At 39.6% G+C, this 18,221-nt stretch overlaps 1 protein-coding gene and 1 non-coding gene across 2 annotated transcripts; both read left to right on the forward strand.

Annotated features, from left to right (window-relative positions):
• The first annotated feature begins 924 nt into the window (after window positions 1–924).
• Window positions 925–15,502, forward strand: LOC101884367 (uncharacterized). Its single transcript, XM_087249215.2, has 3 exons — window positions 925–979; window positions 1,713–1,858; window positions 5,441–15,502. Exons 2-3 carry the CDS (start codon window positions 1,774–1,776, stop codon window positions 6,391–6,393), a joined length of 1,038 nt encoding a protein of 345 aa, XP_087105341.1. The 5' UTR covers window positions 925–979; window positions 1,713–1,773; the 3' UTR covers window positions 6,394–15,502.
• Window positions 15,503–17,263: 1,761 nt separating this feature from the next.
• On the forward strand, window positions 17,264–17,345 carry trnas-gcu (transfer RNA serine (anticodon GCU)). Its single transcript has one exon. It is a non-coding gene; the product is annotated as a tRNA-Ser (tRNA).
• Window positions 17,346–18,221: the final 876 nt, after the last annotated feature.

The raw sequence follows: 18,221 nt of genomic DNA on the forward strand, positions 1-18,221 counted from the left end.
TAGTTCGATCCCTGCTTGGAACGAGTGGGTGGGTGAAGGACTGGTTGGAATATGATAAATGTAAATAGTTTTGAAAATCCTGGATTTTACTACGGTCATCAGTGGTGTAATGTAACATACCTTATGTATAAAAACTACAGTAATTGAGTAATTTGTTTATATTACTGTTGTTGTATTACTACATGAATGAGTTGGTCAGTTGTGAACATTTGACATTATTGCAGCTAATGCTTTCCCACACTTTCACCAGAAGAGGTTCTCATTGAGCTCTGATTTGGAAAGCTTCGAGTAACGAACCTCTTTCCGATACAATTCAGTCGAGCGCTTCACTGGTTCAGAAAGCTTAATTTCACCATCACTAGTAAACACTTTACCAGCGGCAGGAACAAACTGTGTTGAATAAATGCTCTCTTTAGCCAAAAATGTCTTCTCTGTCATTGTCTACCCTGTTACAAATCATAATGCATTTTTATTGACACTTTATTTATTTATTTATTTATTTAATATTTTATTGTTAATTAGTGAATGTTTTTGTTATAACACTTATACACACACACACACACACACACACAGATTATTTGTAAAAAGTGCAGGGGCTTCACCAACATTCTTACAGTCTAATGTCTAAATAATACAACTTTGTGGTTAAATTAAAAATCCTAAACTTTATTTTTTATTTTGATGTCTTAAAGGCACTTTATACGGATAATGACCCTAAAAACGTTTTTCAAAATTTGTCTTAAAAATGTTTAGATTAAAGGTTTTGATCAACTTCAAATACTGAACATCTGTGTGTGTGTGTGTGTGTGTGTGTGTGTGAGAGAGAGAGAGAGAGAGAGAGAGAGAGAGAGAGAGAGAGAGAGAGAGCAAGTGTAAAGTAGAAGACGAGGTAAAAATGTATCAATAAGACTTTTATTTTGGCGTGGCGTGTGACGTCATAAGGCTGCGCCGCTCCTGCGCTGCATTCAGCTGGAGAAAGGTTTGTTTTAAAACATTTACATAAATATAAAGTGATTGATTAAAGTTTCAGGATTTTCATCTGATGCTAAATTATGTTCCTGCTGTTGACAATATTATTTTACCCTTTATACAACGAAGTACTATTTTACAGTAATGAGGGCTATTGTTTGAATAAAGCAACAGAAATGTGTGTAATAAGTGTTCAATGAAGATAGAGGTAAAGTTGGTTTTATATTCCCACATTCATTCATTTAGAAGTCTCTATATTGTTTACCATGTTACTTTGAATATTCGATAGGAATTAGCATGCAAGTGTGACTTGAAAACAACATTAACACTGTTTATTTGACTGTGAACAATGTTGTACTTTGATAGTCATTGGCTGCTAATATGATTTCACTGTTTAGAGTTTGCAAATTATACTTTAAAGAAATTATATTATTAAGGGGAAAGTCCGAATGTGTTAATATAAAACCAACTTACCTCTATTTAATGAAGGCTTGGTTTATTAAATAGCATAATGTAATTCCATTCTAAGGATACATCACTATATATAAGTTATGGAGTACTAGTTTTAATCAGCTCATTTGTGGATATTGTTTCTTGCTCGGACTTACCTGATTTCTTTTTGTTAATTACTCTCATATAAAGAAACTGTTGAAGCAAGTGTTGAAGAGAAGTTATTTTGTTTCTGTTCATTGTTTTATTTATTTTAAACTAAACATTTTTATTGTTTTGTTCATTTTAAACAGGATAAAGTGTCTAAACAGAAAAACTCCTGCTGAAACGACTGATCTCCACACTGGTATAAAGATGGCGTTTATTAAAGAGGAGAGTGAAGATGTGAAGATTGAAGAAACATTCACAGTCAAACAAGAAGATCTGCAGGAACAAACAGGTCAGATTTCATTCTCTAACACCAACTCAGTCATTTGATCCTCATTCAGATATATTTTAATAATAAGAATACTAAATTAAATCCATCTTGCAGCCCTGAGTATGCTGCCTAGTTCTCCTAAATGCACATAAGCACTCATTGAAAGACAGGAATGAGTTTCTTTCGTCACTTGTTCTCATGTCTTTTGTCATTATTTTATGTATTATTAGTCTCCCATTTTCACTACCTTCTTAAGGTTATAATTTTTCTTGTTCTCTTTATGTTTGTAAAGCATGCTTGAGCACTAGTGCTAAAATAAACAAAAACAATATATTAAAATAAGGTTGAACTGAGCTAATGATGTTTGACCTACAGTATTCTTATAGAAGATATCTGCTATTACTTTGATGGTGTTGGCTTAGTACTTTCCATTTGCATATGTCACATTGATCACAATTCCCTTTTTTCTCAACTTCTTTAAGGGTTTAAACCATGTTATGTTTTTATAGTTGTTACTAGTTCTCACAGATATTATCCGAGTTAGAATTACATTATTATAACTAATTACCAGGGCTATTGTGTTTAAACAGGGTTTCCGCAGGGTCTTAAAATGTCTTAAATTCCAAAATCAAAAATTTAGGCCTTAAAAAGTCTTAAATTTACTAAAATATTGTGTTGCAGGTCTTAAATCTTTTTTTAAACAAGTCTTCATTTTCCTTTGTTCATGTTTTGTTACCCAATATGGCCAAAAACCCTCACAATCCCCAACAATCCATCTCAATAAAACTTTCAACTTTTTAATTAAAAAAAGGACATTTTAACTCTATTTATCATAATAGTTAATTCTGAAATTATTGTAAGAGCTTTTGGAATACATGTATCTGGATTTAACTGAAAAAGAAGAAGATCATCCGCATATAGCAGGACCTTATGTTCTTGTCCCCTAAAAATTCCTTGCAAGCCATCGGAGTTCATTAATATGGTTGCAAGAGGTTTGATGGCAATGTCAAAGAGCACAGGGGACAGAGGGCAGCCCTGTCTCGTTCCCCTAGAGCAGGCATGTCCAAACTCGGTCCTGGAGGACCGGTGATACCCGGAAGTATCGCCTGGAGCAACAAAGGAACATTTTGTACCTGGCTGTATAGCTTAATCACAGTCATTTCTGGTGGGCACCAGTGAACACTATGGCAAATCAGCGCTGTTTAAGAACACGCACGGTGGCACCTACATGTTAGCAGGAATTGGACGTTTTAAAAACTTCAGTACCGGGACAACACTATTACAGACAACACGAGGGTGTGATGGTGTTTTATCGCTCAATCAGTTACATAGACTGTAGCAAGGAATCGTCCCCACAGAGTTTACCTGGTGCCGTGAACTGAATCCTATTAAGACACTTAAGCGTATAACTGTTAAAGAGATTGTAATTTAGTTTGATGCCTAATCTGCTTTTAATTGTTTAAATTAAACTGAACTGAATTATATTAAAGTGATGTTTACAAATTGTGGCAACAGCTGGAGGTTTGTAGTCCACAGCATGTTGTCGCAATGTTTACAGTGCTGATCCTATACTTCCATGTTTTTTTTTCCCACCGCAGCCTAGCTTTCATTCTTTAAAATGGTGGCAGTGTGAAATAAACGTATTCTCTTCCTAACAATCAGATGCCATTGTTTCCTCATGCATTTGTTCATTCAGAGATGCCTTTTGACATGGAGGATCACCAGAAATGGACTGGCAATAGGAATGTAGCATCTGCCCCCTCTATACATTTGTGGTCAGAGAGTCTGGTTGTCTTCCAAAGACATTCCTCTCAGTTTAAAAACATTCATCCGTTTTTTTAGGTGTCTAAGATCAAACCCATTCTTCTCTCCCCCCTGCAGCCCATAACCTCTGCTTCCCTGCCTCCCAGACTGGTTGAGGGTGCACTCACATCAGGCCCAGCCCTAACTAATATGGCACCCTAAGCAAGATTTCAGGTGGCGCCCCTTCACATCGCAGTTAATTCCACTGCTAGTGTATAGTCATAAGAAACTAAATAGCTTTTTGATCGACTACTTCAAGCTGGGAAAACATCAGATAAATATGCCAATGCAATTAACATTATTGCTGAATAGAGCTAATATTTACACATTAGCTTGAGGAAGGAATGATGTGGGTATGCCTTTCCATAACATTAGCTGACTTTATAACTAATCTATCAATGTTGGGATGCAAAAAAATATGGGACATCAAATAGCTTCAAATGATAGAATACATAGCAAACATTAGAAAATATTGACAATAAAATAAAAGGTTTAGCCTATTAAAATCAATGGCCTATACAGAAATTAAATAAAGCCATAAAATCTACTTTACTTTTAATTGTATTTGCATATTGATTAAAGTTACTATAGTTATTTAGTGAAGAGCAGCAAATGAATCTCTCATTGTGTTTTGTTTGATAATAGAGGTGTTAATGTAAGAATACACAGATCTATATTGAAGCATTCGACTACTTTAGGTACTGTGCTCATTTAAGGGAAAATTAGTTGTGCTTAAAATAAAACGCTCAGGAAGGAGCAAAAAAAAAAAAAGATCCATAGTCAGTTTAAGGGAACGCCAAGGGGTGTTCTTGAGGGAGGGGGTACTGTCACCGTACCTCAAGCTTTTGGTCTTTCCTTCTGTTCAGGGTTACAGATTTTCTCTTGTCATCTGCTTTTATTTGCAGTCACAGGAGCTCTCGTTTCCCTTTTTTTTCCTCTTTATACCACATAATTTTCCTTCATGTTTGTCAGTATATTATCGATTGTTTGTGTACATATTATTTTGTTACTCACCCTGTATTTCTTTGTCAGACAGGTCTATTTTGGTGATTTCTTGATTGCGAACATGTTTGGTAGTAATCAGGTCTGGGTGTGGCTAGAGAACTTGAAGTTGGTGTGATGTTATGTTTTAATGGGGAAAAACATTTTCACACAAGGCTGTGTAGTTATGTACTTTGTCTTCCTTTTAAGAATAAAAACTTTTCATTTGAAAACTTCACAATGTGTTTAATTGTGTTATCTTTGACTAATATTTACATTTGTTTGTTGATCTGAAACCTTTAGGTGTTAGAATTCTGCATTGCAATCGTTACTTGCAAATTACTAAACCAAAGAACATTTGTCATTTAAAGGTGCTAATTTAAGGCTTTATGCAGATATGTCTCATGTATGTGAGGCAAATATTCACAGAGATTCAGCTGTACATTCTAACAGGTTTACCAGTCAGGCACAGAATGAAAAAGCATTCCCCACCTGCTTTACAAGTTTTGTAAAAACTTGTTGTTTTGTTGTGATTATGCATATATACAAATAAAAAAACTGTCCCTTTACAGCTTTCAAATTGATGTCTCAGAAATGATCTAGGATCAATCAAATAAGAATCCGCTTAAATGTGTATGTGTGTAATGGACACCAGGAGGTTGATATGACAAGATCAATCTAAATATGATCTGCTGTTTTTACATTTAATGTGCATCAAAATTAAGGTTTGTGTAGCCAATGTTTTTAGTGCCTTTTCACTTCAGCTTTTGATGAGAGTTTTAATGATTTACTAAAAACCTAACTTTTTTTTTATTTCAGACCTAATTAAAGACTATGAGAAGATCAAAGAGGAGGAACATCATCTCAAAATTGAGGACAGAAATCATTTAGAGACTGATGGCATTTTAAAAGTGAGAGACAAGAGTTGTTTTACCTGCACTCAGTGTGGAAAGAGTTTGGCAAGTAAAAGCAAACTTAAGATTCACATGAGGATCCACACTGGAGAAAAACCATTCACATGCACTCAGTGTGGGAAGAGTTTCAGTTACTCATCACACCTTAATGAACACATGATGATCCACACTGGAAAGAAACCATTCACATGCACTCAGTGTGGGAAGAGTTTGACAACCAAACGCAAACTTAAAATTCACACGATGAACCACACTGGAGAGAAACCATTCACATGCACTCAGTGTGGGAAGAGTTTCAGCCGCTCATCATCCCTTAATAATCACATGAAGATCCACACTGGAGAGAAACCATTTGCATGCACTCAGTGTGGGAAGAGTTTCAGCCACTCATCACACCTTAATAAACACATGAGGATTCACACTGGAGAGAAACCATTCACATGCACTTTGTGTGGGAAGAGTTTCAGCCAATCATCACACCTTAATGAACACATGAGGATCCACACGGGAGTGAGACCATTCACATGCACTCAGTGTGGGAAGAGTTTCAGCCAATCATCATACATTACTAAACACATGAGGATCCACACGGGAGTGAGACCATTCACATGCACTCTGTGTGGGAAGAGTTTCAGCCAGTCATCTACCCTTAATCTACACATGAAGATCCACACTGGAGAGAAACCATTCACTTGCACTCAGTGTGGCAAGAGTTTCAGCCAATTATCACACCTTAATCAACACATGATGATCCACACTGGAGAGAGACCATACACTTGCACTCAGTGTGGGACGAGTTTCAGCACATCATCAAACCTTAATAAACACATGAAGATCCACACTGATGTGAGAGAGTAGATGTGCTTGGAGTGTGAGAAGACTTTTATTACAGCTGCAGAATTAAAACGGCACCAGAGGATTCACACTAGAGCAAAACCATATCAAAACCAGTGTTCACACTGCAGTAAGAGGTTTGCTCACTCACGAACCCTGAAAACACATGAGAGGATTCACACTGGAGAGAAACCGTAGACATGATCAGTGTGTACAGAGTTTCACTCTTTTGGGGCAGCTTAAGAAACACATGGGATGGTTTCCAGTATGGCGTCAACACATGTAGCAGCATAGAAAGAGCGTTTCCTTACACACTGGTATTGATCCTCCTTTTTACAACATATATGATAACCTAAACCATATTTAAATAACACAAAGCAAGACAAAAACAAAAAGGCTTGGACAAAACAACCATTGAAACCTGAAAAAAAGGAGAAATAAAGAGATGAAAAATCCGAGAGGGACGGGGTAGCTGATAGCCTGTCAGCTTGCATTGCAGCAATACATCCAGACATCAAAGTTTTCCAAATGGATATTCAATCTGACCTCACCGCCTTCCAAGATTATCTTGCAAAGATGTGAAAATGGAACTAAGTAACTTTAAACAAGAAGTCAATCAAAAACTGGATGGCCTTTTCACAGACCTAAACGCAATAGCAGATAAGGTCAACAAAGTGGAGCAGCGAGTTGGAGAATTGGAGAACGTTGCTGCGATGAAAGAAATGCTCGATCAAACCATCCAAATTCAAGAAAATTTAAAAGAGAAACTGTGAGTTCCCCTTCATAGGGAAACTTTTACGAGTGTCTGTATAAACAGACTTTGGGAGTGCTTTAGACGACCAATCATTTCTAAAGATATTAAAACGGCCCAATGAAATGCCAATTGAATTGGCAGAGCTTAGCTCCACAGCTGAAAATGATGAGCCAATTAGGGCTATATCAGTCAGCTGTGCGAGTTAGCTCATCCGAATTGTTCCTTCAGACCCGATCTGAGACTGAAGAACCCTTCTGCTGAGCTGACTTCCAACTTGAAGAAAGCCTTACCTTCACCAGTGTGGGAGAAGACGTGTTAGCGGTGGTCAAGCTGGGTTTCCCGTCCCCTTGGCGTTTCTCTGGTGATCTGAAAGAGCAGTTTACTGAAAGAGCATTATTCCCTATGAGAGCACACAAACGTACAGTACGTCTTTTTAAAGATGTCGTTTCGACCATGCGTTTCTGGATGCGGTGGTTTCCTCGCCCCGGATGACAGGCACGAGTATTGCGTCACATGCTTGGGGGTCCAACATGTTGATGCAGTGCTCGCGGACAGTTCTTGCTCGCATTGCGACGGCTTGACTGTTGTGCTTTTTATTAGGGAAAGTCACCCCTGCTGCTCCCCGCCTAGCCGTTAGCACTTGGGCAGGCCTGAGGGTTACAGTGGGGGCTAATCCGTTGCCTTCGGGCCCGCGGACCCCTCGCTCCTCTCCAGTGCGCTCTGTTTCTGATTCGAGTGTGAGCGCTGGTCCATCCTCCGAGCTGGGCGTGCTTTCATTAGATGTCACCGGGGGCGTGACGTCCATCACTGCATCGGAGGGTGGGTTGACATGCTCCGAGGAAGATCCGGACCCCCTGCCACCCTTCAGGGTTGTCAGTATGTTTACTGATCTGGAATTGGACATGTTAGCCGTGTTATCCCGGGCTGCTTCGGCCATGTGGCTGGAGATGGTTTGTCCACCCAGAACCGCGGCCAGACTGCTTAGTCGGGTGCTACGTGGGGGTGAAGAAAAAGACGAAGCCTTCTAGACCCCTCGTCCCCTTCTTCTCTGAGGTACACAGAGAACTCACGCAGGCATGGAGGGCACCTTTTTCTGCCCTGTCCTCGTGCGCTCCTGCTCTCACCTTCGATGGAGGTCTACGATGGAGCGGCCAGGGAATATGAGGCGATTCCCCGAGGGGAGCGTGCTAGCCTTTCCACTCGTGTAGATTCGCTCAAACTCCTTTCCAAGGCATGCAGGTTATCTGAGTCTCTCATGGCCAGAGCCTACACTGCTACGGGTCAGGGCGCCTCCGCTCTGCACACTATGGCCACCTATCAACGCTACCAAGCTGAGAAACTGGCCGAGGTGCAGGAGGGCGCTTCTCCCCCCGGGCTTGCTGCATGAGCTCTGCGTGGCAACCGATTATCCTCTCATCATCAACAAATCGTCTGCTCGTGCCCTGGGGAAGACGATGGCCACATTAATGGTCCAGAAACGGCTGAGCTTGGCTGATATGAGTTACGTTAATAAAGTGAGCTTTGTCAACACTCCCATATACCAGGCTGGCCTTTTCGGCGACACTGTTGGGGAGTTCACCCAGGAATTCTCCGCGCCACTCGGAAAAGAGGGGAACTGCTTTCCTCAGTGGGAGGCCGAGGATTATTACATCAGTCCACAACGACTCTAAACTCATCGCTGCTGGCCTCCGGGCCAGCAGCAACCAAATTTACAAAAGAGCAGTTTTCTCTCTCTCTCCGGATGCGCAAATCTGAGCACTGCCAGTCTGGGACGCTCTGCCTTTCAGCTCGCAGCGCCGGGACCCTTCGCCTCAGGTTCTCAGAGTGCAGCAGACTCCTTTCTCTCACTCCGGTCTCACCACGGGATCCAGGGAGGAAGGCAAGAGAAATTCTCTTATTTTCAGCTTTCTCGGGACGCACTGCTTCTTGGGATGAGCACTCTCATCTCGCGAGATGTCTTGCGAGAGGAAATTCCTGTCCTCCTGGCGAAGCATGCAATCGAGCAGGTCCCTCCAGCCGAGATGAGGTCCTAGATCTGCACAGACTGAACTGTCATTTACACAAAATGCCTTTCAGAATACTCAAGGAGAAACACTTGATTCAGAGCGTCCGTCCACAGGATTGGTTTGTAGCCATAGACCTGAAGGACACATATTTTCTCGTCTCCATTCTTCCACGCCACTGCCCCTTTCTCCGGATCATGTTCAAAGGACGAGCGTAGCAATACAAAGTCCTCCCCTTCGGGCTCTCTGTCTTCGCAGGTGTTCACCAAGCTCGCAGAGGGTGCCCTGGCGCCACTGCACCTTGCGAGCATCCGCATACTCCGCTATCGTGACGATTTACTCTTTCTAGCCTTGTCCCGCGATCTGCTGATTATGTACAGAGACAAAGTGCTTCGGCACCTCGACCAGTTGGGGTTTCAGGTCAACCGAAAGAAGAGCAAACTTTGCTCTGTGCAGAGGATCTCTCATCTCGGGCTGGAGCTGGATTCGGTCGCTATGGTTGCGCGCCTCTCCGAGGAGCGCGCCAGGGTGATGCTTTCCTTAGTAAACGAGCTCCACGCCAATTTTTACCGTTGCTGGAGCGGCAACACGTGCTGGTCAGGATGGACAGCATGGCGACGGGGGCTTATATCAACTGTATGGGGGTTATACGCTCCCGCGGCATGTCTCAGCTCGCTCGCCGTCTGCTCCTTTGGAGTCACACGCGGCTGAAATCATTGCGTGCCATCCAAATTCTGGGCGAGCTCAACTGTGCAGCCGATGCGCTCTCACGGCAGCTAGTGTCCCGGGGAGAGTGGAGACTCCCCCACGATTCGGTCCAGCTGATATAGGCATGCTTTGGGGAAGCCCAGATCAATCTGTTTGCCTCCACCAAGAATGCACAAAGCCAGCCATTTTATTCCCTGACCGAGGCCCCCCTTGGCACGGATGCATTGGCTTACAGCTAGCCATCGGGCATTCGCTAATATGCCTTTTCCCCAGTGAGCCTAATCGCACAAACTTTGTGCAAAGTCAGGGAGGATGAAAACCAGGTCTTGATTGTTGCGCCCCTTCGGACCTGAGGTCCGGCCCAACCTGACCTGAGTTTCGGAGCTTACACTCCTCGCGGCGACCCCTCCTTGGCGCATTCCCCTAAGGGAGGACCTCCTCTCTCAGGGACGGGGCAACATCTGGCTTCCATGCCCAGATCTCTGGAACCTCCACGTGTGGTCCATAGACAGGGCGAGAAAGACTTAGGTGACTTACTTACAAACGCAAAAGGGGACGTTGGAAGGTTGCGCTCTTGGTGATGTCAGTGCGCTCACGCTTTGGCTTGGCAAACTACACATCAAAAGCGTGATAGACTAATTGGCTCATCAGTTTCAACTGTGGAGCTAAGCACCGCCAATTCAATTAGCAGTTCATTGGCCCGTTTTAATATCTTCAGAAATGATTGGTCGTCTAAAGCACTCCCAAAGTTTATACAGACACACGTCTCCGTTCCCTATTTAGGAAACGTGGGTTACGTACGTAACCAGGACGATCTAGAAACCCACTCCCATAGAAATAATATTCAGATTTTTGGAATCCCAGAAGGAAGCAAAGTGAATAATAGCCAAGACTTGGTGGAAACGATTATCAAAACGGAGCTGTCACTCGATGAATTGGACCTTAAAATTCTACGGTGTCACCGGGCACTTGGACCAAAATCACCCGCTGACGCACCCCACTTGATCAGTGGTGTATTCTTCCTGGAAAAAAAAACAAAGGACCTTGTCCTCCACTTTGCATGGAGAAAAAAAGTAATACACTGGAACAAAAAAAGGATTTTCTTTGACCAAGACTACCCACCTGAGATCCAACAGAAAAGACGGCTTTTGCTCCGATAAGAAAAATTCTGAAAAAAAAGGGGATTAAGTTCCAAACACCACCGACGGCGAAACTTAGAATCTTTCTCGAAAACGATCCGGTCATGTACAATTCGATGACGGAGGCATCAAGAGATCTGAAAGAAAAAGGACTGATAAACAGTGAAGAAGAAACTATTATAGGAATCTCTTGGAAACTGAAACAAAGACCTTGACAAAGTTTGGAGTGACATTGAAGAAAAGTAAGGAAAAACATCAAGTGAAGATCTGTGAAAAACTACTTGAATTTTAAAGGGACAACACTAGCTCTGTTTAAAAGAAGGGTAAAACCTGACAGATCCTGACAAAGAACTCTGAGAGACTGGTAAAACTTCTTGACTTGACTCACCGATGATGAACATTTAAAGGAGGAATGGTATTAAACCCAACTGACCAACAACACAAGATAAACGATTAAAGCACACCAAGACTCGAGTCATTGAGTAACATACTGGTAGGAAGAAATAAAGGGATTCCAGTTTATACACTTAAAATCCCTTGCTATAATTAGAAATACTTAACTTGAAAACCAAACCAGAAATACAAGAATATAATATTGCCAGATATAGGCGCTGAATATATTTGTTAACATTTTTTTTGTGCAATAGGCACAGCAACAAGGGGCCCTTTAGAGAAGGAAAGCTTTCCCCTCTCATTAAGAAGTTATTTAAGACTTTAAGGTTTGGAAACCTTTTTCGTTATGTTGTTTATGTGGTTCAAGATGTTCATGTTTGTGTTTTTCATGTTACGGTCACTGTGATCTTCGCAATAACATCTGTTTATAGTATATGCAAAAACAGGAATATAGAGTCATTACTTTAAATATTAATGGGTTAGTAAATTTGATTAAAAGAAATCGTGGCTAAAATGAAAAGAGAAAAGCAACAGATAATCTGGCAAGAGACGCATCTTTCTGATACAGAACATAAGAATTTAGAAAAAAAGGGATTTAAGGTTTTCTTTTCCTCATATAATAATGGTCGTAAACGAGGAGTAATGACATTAATCTCAAACAAAATCAGCTTACAATTAATTTCCAAGATTACTAATAAAGAAGGACGATATAACCTCATTAAAGGAACTATCAACCAAAACAAAGTTACATTAGCTAATTTAAATAGACCACCTGAAAAAGACAAAGCATTTCTCAAAAAAATAGTAAGTGTTATAGCCAAGGAGACATCAGTTACGTTGATCTGTAGGGGAGAGTGGAATGTACAACTTCAGCCTAAATTGTACTTATCTTCTAATAAGCAAATTAGTCAAGAAACTAGACAAATAAGATATCAGATGAAAGAATTAGGCTTAATTGATGTATGGAGAGACATATACCCTTTTAAAAAAGAACATACTTTCTTTTCTTCTGCCCACATGTCTCATTCTAGAATTGATTATTTTTTTATGTTTGGGTCAGATCAACATAAAATAAAAGACTGTACAATAGGAAGGGACAAGGGACATCTCAGACCATGCAGGAGTATATTTAACAGTGTACCTGGACAATAAACCCAAAAAGACATTTTGGCGATTTAACCCTAATCATTTGAATGATTTAACGTGCGTAGAACATGTCAAAAAAATAATTATTAGAATATTTTAAAACAATAATAATGGAGAGTTGTCATCTAGTGTCCTATGGGACTGTCATGACGGTCAGTGACCACCGGAGTTCACAGACTCTGAGAATTGACTACAGCGCCCAAAAGACTACAAGTTCATACATACCACGCGCATTACACCTGGTCCACGTACACTGATTGACTCACAGCTGTTCCTGTTAATTTCCTGGACTATTTATACAACCATTTCACCTCTGTTTGTCACACCATCGTTTTTCTTTCTTGTCATCAGTTTCTAGTAAGTCTTAAATATCGAGTTTGTTGTTACCTTAGTCTTGTTCCTGATCCTGTTTCTGTCATAGTTTCTTGTTTTGCTGTTTATTTGTTACTTTGTTATTTTTGAACACCGGACATCTTGTTTTTCTGTTTGCTGCACGATTGTAAATAAACCTGCACTTTGATTCACACCTTTTTGTTTCTGTTTTGATCACGCTAACGTGACAGGGACGCAGCTAAAGCTGATATGCGATGTAAACTTATAATGTGAGGATCAAGGAAAAAAAACTGAATTACATGAATAATCTGAATAAAGAATTAGAGACTAAATATGGTAATAAAGAAGATCCAGATATTTTTAATAAGATCAAAGAAGTTAAAGCTAAACTCAATAAAATATTCGCTGAGCAAGTTCAATTAAAACTTACATTTTTAAATTTTATGAAAATGGTCCAAAAGCTCCTGGCATGAAGAATAAGGAAACAGGCAGAGAGGAGTATTATTTTAAATCAAAGATCCCAAAACTAAAAAGATATGTCATAAATTGGAGGAAGGAATTAGTAAGGAATTATATACCTCAAAAGTCAATATTGAACTTGCAAACATACAAGCATTTTTACACACATTAGATTTAACATCAATTGGATCAATACAAAATAAAACCCTAACTCAAAAAAATAACCATAGAAGAAATAAGCAATGCTATATCAAAACTTAAAACATCTAAAGTACCAGGCATATATGGCTTCCCTGCAAAATGGTATAAAATATTTAAAGAACAGTTGATGTCAATGCTTTTTGAATGCTGTAATCATACCTTACATGAGGGCGAACCCACCTGGATCCTGGAGAGAAGCTATCATATCTGTGATTCCAGAAGGAAAATATCCACTAGAGTGTAATTCATATAGACCCATTTCAGTCCTAAATATTGACTATAGACTCTATGCATCTATATTAGCTAAACGATTAGAGGACATTTTTCCAGACCTAATAGATACTGATCAAACAGGTTTTTTTAAAACAAAGACAAGCATATGATAATATATGGCGAGCCCTTCACGTAATAGATTTTATATCTCATAACAAGGTTCGCAGTCTTCTAAGTAGCCTAGACGCAGAAGAAGCATTCGATTCGATGAGTTGGGATTTTTTTATATTTAGTTCTGCAATGATTTGGATCCTACAGCTAGAATTAAAATGAACGGAGATATTTCAGAACATATTATACTAGAAAGAGGATATTGACAAGGATGCCCATTAAGTCCTTTATTTATTGAACCATTGGCACAACTAATCAGAGATGATACAGAAATAAGGGGAATGAAAATTAAGAAAGATATTGAACATAAAATTTGTTTATACACTGATGATGTGTTTCTGTTTCTTACATACCCAGACTTTAGTTTACCCAAGGTGATGTATTCTCTTGAAAAATTTGGATTATATTCAGGATATAGATTAATTAGATGATTATTATAAGGCAGCACAGCTCAGTCAGATCATGTCCAAATATTTTGACACAGTAATATTATAAACACCTATTGGCAAGATTTAAATAAAGAGATAAATACAATAAAGGGATTGAATCTGGAATGTAATTTTAAAACTATGTACCTGGTAATTTACTCTGCAGAAATACCAAAAATTATGTGTATCTTCTTAACACACTACTAACAACTAGCAAAAAGGCCATTACAAAGAAATGGCTCAAGGAAGATCCTGCATCTGTAGGCGAATGGTATGATATTTTTAAAGAGGTGTATGACATAGAAGTACTGACATTTACTTTGTTTTAATTTTATTGTGGTGCTTTTATTATATATGTTTGAAGCCTGTTGATCTTTGACACATAACCTTAAACAAAATGTTATATAGCAACATTTTATCAACGATAAATACAAATGTAAATAAGATTGTATTCAGTGACCTTTGACACTCATATGTCTTTTTTGTTTCCATGTTCCTTTGAAAATGTCTGTTTGCTTGTTTTTTTTATTGCTGTTTTATTTGTTTTGTTTTAAACTGTTTTGAAAAAGGAAAAAAAAGTCAGTATCATCATCATCCTGACGCAAGCACACGGCATTCAGCATGTAGTTTTGCTGCTGTTAGATCAAAAACAACAGCTGCCATTCATGTTCATACACTCTAAAAATAATTCTATTTGTCTGTCTGTCTTTATAAATAATGTCTGACATTTTACACTGAATTCTGTACAAAATAGATTGACTTTTTTCTCTTTTGCTTAAATAAATTATTATTGTATTTGACTGTGATTTTTCTTTTTTTATTAGGCTAATTGCCTTATTCTCTTCAAAGAGCAGCTCTCATACAGAGGCTGATATTTCAGTGTTTTTTTCTAGGATATTGTGGATATTTGTGGATTCTTTCTTTCTTGTCCTCGGCTGATCACATGGAAAAAGGAAAATGACAGAAAAATTGGTAATTTGATCATTAAGTTTTTTTTTTCCCTGTCATTTTCCTTTTCATATTTATTTAAACTATCACATCACTTTTCAGGTGAAGGGGAAACAGTGTTGTACTTATCTGAAAAAGCTTCATATGTTTTAAATAATGAAGTGTATTTTCTCATTTAAAGGATTGCATGTTTTTAAATAGAATAAATAGTTTAAATGATCATTAATTATATCCCAACATTGTGTCTGTGTTTACACTTTTATTTAGTTTAAAAAGCATATGAATCCACTGAAACAGAACTTTGTGACTCTGGGTCATTTCTGCAACTTTTTAATAAGAATGTGAAATAACGACACAATAGAAGACTGTATATAATAGTAATATCAAATAATGACTACACTAAAGAAAATAAACAACTTCCAGTATATACAAGTGCAAACAAATGAACAAAATCTGAACATTGTTAAAACAACATAAAAACAACATATAGATGGGTGCGAGGGAGGGTTATGTGCAGCTTCAGCATACTTACCAGGCTGAAATTCCACGTGTTGTACAAAATCCAGAGAGAGAGGAGAGAATATGGAGTAGCCTACTCACACTCTCACTGTTGCGTAAAGAAAACTTATGAGAAAAAAAAGAGCAAAAGACAAGAGAAAATACAATTCTCTGGAAGGTGAATGGTTTGTAAGGCCCACTCATTCAGCCTATTACAACCAAGTATCTATTTGGAGAGCAATGTTGGTGCTTGGCAGTGCAGAAAGAGTTCTCCAGGGTAAGAAGAGCAGTGATCCAGAGTCCAGAGAGAGAGGAGAGAATATGGCCACAGGTGGAAACTTGGAGTTGGACATGTTAGAAGTGAGTGAGTATGGGGGATGGAAAGGTGTTGTTTTAAAGGAAGTTGTTGCAAAATTTAACGTAATCTTTACCGAAAATAGCAGCAAATATATACAGAAATGCCATAGTCCAGCCCCCATCATGAAAGTGAGTACATACATGACGAGGTGGAAGAGTCCATCGAATCCCATCCTTGTCGTTCAAATGCTCTGACGTTTGAAAGAGGCCGGTGCTTCCGTGGAAGGTGTTTTACTCGCACGCTCTTATCGTTTTGAAGGATGCTGTTGCAAAATTTAACGTCATCTTTACCGAAAATAGCAGCAAATACATACAGAAATGCCGTAGTCCAGGAAAGTGAGTACATACATGACGGGGTGGCCGAGTCCATCGAATCCCATTTTTGTCGTTCATTTGCTCTCTCGTTCATACGGCAAAACTGAAAGTCTTCTTACCGAAAATAGTTGCAGAAACATACATATACAAATATGTGCCACAGTCCGGCCTCCACCAGAGAGAAAGAAAAATACGTGACGAGGTGGTCGAGTGGTTAAGGCGATGGACTGCTAATCCATTGTGCTTTGCACGCATGCGTTCGAATCCCATCCTCGTCGCTCATATGTTCTGGCATTCGAGAGGTCATGGTGTTTCACAGAAGTTCTCTCACTCTTTTAGCCTTTTGAAGGATGTTGTTGCAAAACTTTATTTCATCTTTATCGAAAATAGCTGCAAAAACAAACATATATGCCATAGTCCAGCCCCCATCGTGAAAGTGAGTACATACATGACGAGGTGGAAGAGTCCATCGAATCCCATCCTTGTCGTTCAAATGCTCTGGCGTTTGAAAGAGGCCGGTGCTTCCGTGGAAGGTGTTTTACTCGCACGCTCTTATCGTTTTGAAGGATGTTGTTGCAAAATTTAACGTCATCTTTACCAAAAATAGCAGCAAATACATACAGAAATGCCGTAGTCCAGCCCCCAACAGGAAAGTGAGTACATACATGACGGGGTGGCCGAGTCCATCGAATCCCATTTTTGTCGTTCATTTGCTCTGTCGTTCATACGGCAAAACTGAAAGTCGTTTTACCGAAAATAGTTGCAGAAACATACATATACAAATAAGTGTCACAGTCCAGCCTCCACCAGAGAAGAAAGAAAATATGTGACGAGGTGGCCGAGTGGTTAAGGCGATGGACTGCTAATCCATTGTGCTCTGCACGCGTGGGTTCGAATCCCATCCTCATCGCTCATTTTTTTTGGCATTCGAGAGATCATGGTGTTTCTGTAGAAGTTCGTTTATTCTCACTCTTTTAGCGTTTTGAAGGATGTTGTTGCAAAATTTTATGTCATCTATATCGAAAATAGCTGCAAATACAAACATATATGCCATAGTCCAGCCCCCATCATGAAAGTGAGTACATACATGTCGAGGTGGAAGAGTCCATCAAATCCCATCTTTGTCGTTCAAATGCTCTGGCGTTTGAAAGAGGCCGGTGCTTCTGTGGAAGGTCTTTTACTTGCACGCTCTTATCGTTTTGAAGGATGTTGTTGCAAAATTTAACATCATCTTTACCGAACATAGTAGCAAATACATACAGAAATGTCATATTCCAGCCCCCTTCATGAAAGTGAGTACATACATGACGAGGTGGCCGAGTCCATCGAATCCCATTGTTGTCGTTCATTTGCTCTGTCGTTCATACGGCAAAACTGAAAGTCATCTTACCGAAAATAGTTGCAGAAACATACATATAGAAATATGTGCCACAGTCCGGCCTCTACCAGAGATGAAGTAAAATATGTGACGAGGTGGCCGAGTGGTTAAGGCGATGGACTGCTAATCCACTGTGCTCTGCACGCGTGCGTTCGAATCCTATCCTCGTCGCTCATTTGTTCTGCCATTCAAGAGATCATGGTGTTTCTGTAGAAGTTCGTTTATTCTCACTTTTTAAGCGTGTTGAAGGATGTTGTTGCAAAATTTTATGTCATCTTTATCGAAAATAGCTGCAAATACAAACATATATGCCATAGTCCAGCCCCCATCATGAAAGTGAGCACATACATGACGAGGTGGAAGAGTCCATCGAATCCTATCCTTGTCGTTCAAATGCTCTGGCATTTG

Source organism: Danio rerio, chromosome 4 (assembly GCF_052040795.2).
Source record: "Danio rerio strain M-AB ecotype USA chromosome 4, GRCz13ab, whole genome shotgun sequence".
Taxonomy (NCBI): Eukaryota; Metazoa; Chordata; class Actinopteri; order Cypriniformes; family Danionidae; genus Danio; species Danio rerio.